The sequence below is a fragment of the Myotis brandtii genome, unplaced genomic scaffold, assembly GCF_000412655.1.
Source record: "Myotis brandtii unplaced genomic scaffold, ASM41265v1 scaffold691, whole genome shotgun sequence".
Lineage (NCBI taxonomy): Eukaryota > Metazoa > Chordata > Mammalia > Chiroptera > Vespertilionidae > Myotis > Myotis brandtii.
Genome location: NW_005370704.1, coordinates 1,489,755 through 1,494,639, shown reverse-complemented (window position 1 = coordinate 1,494,639; position 4,885 = coordinate 1,489,755). Strand labels below are relative to the sequence as shown.

At 59.4% G+C, this 4,885-nt stretch overlaps 1 protein-coding gene across 1 annotated transcript in view; it reads left to right on the top strand.

Moving 5' to 3' along the window:
* Nucleotides 1-612, top strand: part of LOC102248493 (neurogenic locus notch homolog protein 2) — a 52,176-nt gene extending 51,564 nt beyond the window's left edge. Inside the window, 1 exon segment of the mRNA XM_014529703.1 lies at nucleotides 2-612. Coding sequence (XP_014385189.1) covers nucleotides 2-247 — 246 coding nt within the window. The 3' untranslated portion in view covers nucleotides 248-612.
* Nucleotides 613-4,885: the final 4,273 nt, after the last annotated feature.

Below are 4,885 nucleotides of genomic sequence, written 5' to 3'. Positions count from 1 at the left end.
CATGGCCACCGCCCAGTTCCTGACGCCGCCCTCCCAGCACAGCTGCTCCTCCTCGCCCGTGGACAACACCCCCAGCCACCAGCTGCAGGTGCCCGAGCACCCCTTCCTCACCCCGTCCCCCGAGTCCCCCGACCAGTGGTCCAGCTCGTCCCCCCACTCCAACATCTCCGATTGGTCCGAGGGCATCTCCAGCCCGCCCACCAGCACGCAGTCCCAGATCGCCCACATCCCGGAGGCGTTCAAGTAAAGAGCTGGCCACGGAGCCACGCTTCTGGCCACGGGGCCACGTGTCCCTGCCACGGGACTACCTTCCTTCCCCAGGCCCTGCTGGGGCATTCGCCCGGCACTCCGCGGACACCGGGCCGACCAAAGGAGCTTATTTTTTTTTAAAGAAACATGTTTTTATACAAAATAAGAGGACAGAGATGTGAACTTTTTTAGTATTTATTTATGTACTTTTCTCTCACATGGAAACACTGCCTTTTTATTTATATGCATCGTGTTCTCTCTCCCAGGAAACTTAGTAGTTCTCAGCCATGACTTCCCTCCGTAGGGAAAAGATTGTTACGTGTCAGTAAAACACATGAACAAAGATTCATGATTTATACATGCCATTTATTTATTGATTTCTTTTTTCAAAATCCAAAAAAGAAATAATGTCAGAGCAGGGAGGTTTGAGCCAGCGTCGTCCAAAAAGCTCTTGCGGGGGCCTGGGCCAGCGCAATTCCCCCGGGAACCCCCGCGCCCCGAATCTAGAGACGGAGGCAACCCCCCCACCTCCGCACGTGGGGAGATTTGCATCTAAAGTGGGAAAGCGAAGGGAAGTGGGTTATACGTGTGGGTGCTTGTCGGTGGATTTTTTGAGAACGGGCTTCTGACGGCGTGTTCTCGGGGTGCCGCGTGCGTCCGGGGCACCGATCATGAATCTTTGTTTCAGGGTCAGTGTTATGTAGTTGCTCGTGGGTCTTGCCCGGTCTTGTTCCTTCCGGAAGCTCCTCCGCCCCGCCCGGGCCTTGGCGTTCAGCGCCGCGTAGTGTGAGGTCAGGCGTGGCTGCGTGGCACCGCCTGGGCCCGCGTGGAGGGATCCTACCGCCCGGGCACCTCTGCACGCACGTCTTCCAGGCCCCGGGGAAGGCCCCGGGGAAGGCGGGCTGGGGCTCGGCTCAGAGCACCCTCCACTGAGGTTTGGAAAACCGCGCTGTGTCCGGCCTGAGTGTGCAGGGCCGTTGGTCCCGGGGGGACAGCAGGAGCCTGCTCTGGGGCCCCCTCCTGCTCTGGGGGGTCGTGTGCCCGGGGAAGGAGCAGAGTCTTGCAATGTCAAGTATAAGCCTGTTGCAAAGGAAATGTCTGTACATAATTTTCAAAGGTGGATTTTGTTTAAGAAATCTGAGTGAACACGCCCGTGGGGTCACGCTGAGGAGGGGGTGTCGGAATGGGTCCCACTCGCACCCTGGCCTTGACCTACAGCGGCCCCCACAGCTCCTGAGCGAGCCTGCGCCCCGGGAGGGGGTGCCCGCCTCCTCGGCAGCTCCTCCGGCCCCGCCAGGGGCGACGCTGTACCATCCCTTGTGGGTGTGAGCAGACGCATCCTAAGATGTTGATTCTTACTGTTTTATAAAATAGAGTGTAGTTTACAGAAAATGGAATCTTTTGTAAAAGTTAACGACATGCAAAACTGTAGGTGATAAAATGATGTATTTTTTTTTCATCTTTTTTTTGTTAACTGATTTGCAATAAAGACGATACTGATAACGCCCAGATTTTCCTAAACTCGGCCGTGCTGTTGGCTCCCTTTCTGGGAGGGCGGGGGAGGCAGGGAGGGACAGGCACCCCGAATCCCTCCGCCTCTTCTGACAGGAGAGCGATGGAGAGACGCCCCCCCTGGCCTGCGGCCCTGCTGTGTCCACAAGTTCCAGGGTCCCTGCATCTGCCCGGGAGGGTGGGGACACGGCAGAGCAGGGCACATGCGGCCCCGTCCAGGGGGCCGGGGGTGACGCGAGGCTATAGGTTCTCCCATCCTATTGGCCACAGAGGAGCGAAGGCACCGCAGACCAAGCCTGGGGTGGCAGGCGGGCCCTGGGGTGACCGACTAGAAGGTCCTGAGAGCCGAGGGGTGCTGGCTCGGGGGCACCATTTACTTGGGATGCTGAGCAGGACCAGGTGCCCTCGTGGGCCTCCCTCCTCCCTCCTGCTCCTGGCCCTCGCCCAGGCAGGGGGACACCACGCAGGTTAGGATCTGCCGGCCCCTCCGGCTGGGCCCTGCCTCCTGCCCTGACTCCCCACCCAAGCACACGTGTGAGCCCAGCCTCCTCACTGCATTTGTCTTGGTTTTGGGTTTTTTTTTTAAAGACGAGTAAAGCCTGATGCTTTGTCGTTTTTGTTCATCTTCATCCAAGGATGTTTTTCCATCGATTTTTAGAGGGAGTAGAAGGGAGGGGGGGTCAGAAAGAGAGGAACATCGATGTGAGGGAGACACGTGGGTCGGTTGCCTCCCGCACGGTCAGGCCGGGGAACGAGCCTGCCACCGAGGTCTGTGCCCTTGACTGGGATCGAACCCGGGACCCCTCAGTCTGCAGGCTGATGCTCTACCCACTGATCCACACTGGCCAAGGCTCCTCACTGTGTCTGGATGCCTCCGCCCGTCGGACGTGCTGGCCCTGCGATGCGTGGGTGGGACAAGCGGCTCCAGGAAATGAAATAAGGTTCCGTGGCGCACCTTCCTGAGGGACGGGTTCAGCCTGAGTTCTGCCCAAAGCTCTCAGCACCCCAAATCCCACCCCTAGGTGTGCACCCAGGAGAAGCGAAAACGGACCCAAGTCCGCGTTCACCCGCGTTCACAGCAGCACTGTTCACGTCAGCTGAGAGGCGGGCCCAGCCCTGGTGCCGTCAGCTGAGGGGGGATGAAGGCGGGGCAGGGGGAGAGGGGGGAACAGTGTGGTCCATCCACCCAGGGAGGGTGAATTTTGTGTCCACTTGGCTGGGCCATTCGACCAAATGTGAGACCCAAGTCCGCGTTCACCCGCGTTCACAGCAGCACCGTTCATGTCAGCTGAGAGGCGGGCCCAGCCCTGGTGCCGTCAGCTGAGGGGGGATGAAGGCGGGGCAGGGGGAGAGGGGGGAACAGTGTGGTCCATCCACCCAGGGAGGGTGAATTTTGTGTCCACTTGGCTGGGCCATTCGACCAAATGTGAGAGTGTCTGGACGAGATTCACCTTTGAACAGGTGGACAAAGCAGATGGCCCTCCCTCCTCGGGGTGGGCCTCGTCCAATCGGGTGACGATCTAAACCAGCGGTTCTCAGCCTGTGGGTCGCGACCCCTTTGGCGGTCAAACAACCCTTTCACAGGGGTCGCCTAAGACCACCCTGCATGCCAGATATTTACATGACGATTCATAACAGTAGCAACATGACAGTTATGAAGTAGCAACGAAAATAATTTTATGTTTGGGTCACAACATGAGGAACTATGTTTAAAGGGCCAGAAGGTGAGAACCACTGAAAACAGAACGTAAAGGCCGAGTACGAGGGGGTCTCCTCCAGCCGGGCCGCGAGCTGGCCATTGGACCAGCCTCCTGCCTCTGGACTTGGCCTAGAACAGCGGTTCTCAACCTGTGGGTCGTGACCCCTTTGGGGGTCGAACGACCCTTTCACAGGGGTTGCCTAAGACCATCAGAAAACACATATATAATTACATATTGCTTTTGTGATTAATCACTATGCTTTAATTATGTTCAATTTGTAACAATGAAATGGGGGTCACCACAACATGAGGAACTGTGTTAAGGGGTCGCGGCATTAGGAAGGTTGAGAACCACTGGCCTAGAACATCGGCCCCCCTGGGCGTCCAGGGCTGTCACGGATCTTGGGACTTCTCTGTCCGTCATCGACCTCTTCCGTGTGTCCCCGTCGGTGCTGTTTCTCAGAGCGCACGGACAGTGTAGTGTCTTCCGGCCTGGAACACGGGGGGTGAGGCGGCCGGACCCATCGGGCCGCGTGAGGGCGATTCCAGGTCTGATGACAATGTGCACAAGCGTCCAAGGTTAGATTCTGCGAATTTCACCTCAACAAATTCATTGCAAAAGAGAAGGAGCTGGCAGCGTTGGACCTTCCAAGAATTTCATCCAGGGTGTGGGGCTCCCACAGATGCAGCAGGATGGGCCCCGGGGAGGTGCCCTTGGCCCTGGGGACCTCTCTGCTCCCCGAGTTAATGGAGCCCCTGCAGAGGCGATGACGCCCCCTCTGCCACGTTTAAACTGGGCGCTGGACACCCGGCCCCGCCCGCCCGGCAGGCCGCCAAGGGCCGGGGTGTGAGGAACTAACACAGGGCCCCCCTCAGAAGGACCCCTGCCCCTCACCAGGCACCTCCCAGGGAAGACACGGGCGCTCCCTCGGGGCTGAGCTCAGCCAAGACCCCTGATGGAGGAGTGTCTTACGGGCTGAGCTGGGTCTCCCAGCTTCGCGTGTTGAAGGTCGAGGTGCCCGGCACCTCCGCACGCGGCTGCGTCTGGAGCGGGGTCTTTCCAGAAGCGATGAAGGTAAAGCGAGGGCACTGGGGCGGGTCCGAGCCCAGCCTGCCTGGTGAGCTCCTAGGAGCGAGTAGGACCAGCCCCGGAAGGTGTGCGAGCCTCCGGAACCCACCTTCCTCGCCCGCCAGGTCCTCGTCTGAAGAATGAAGGTAGGCGAGGAGCGACTGCTCTCAGCACCGCCCCCCCATTCCTGGGGGGCCCAGAAATGAAGCCCCCTGAGGGCGCAGTCAGGTAATGAGGAGCAGCCTAACACCTCCCTCTGCAGCCCCGGGGCCTGATCCCGAAGGAGCCGGGGTGTCCCTGCGGCCAGCTCCCCGGAGCCGCCAGCGGGGCAACGACTTGCCGGCCCAGGCGGCCCC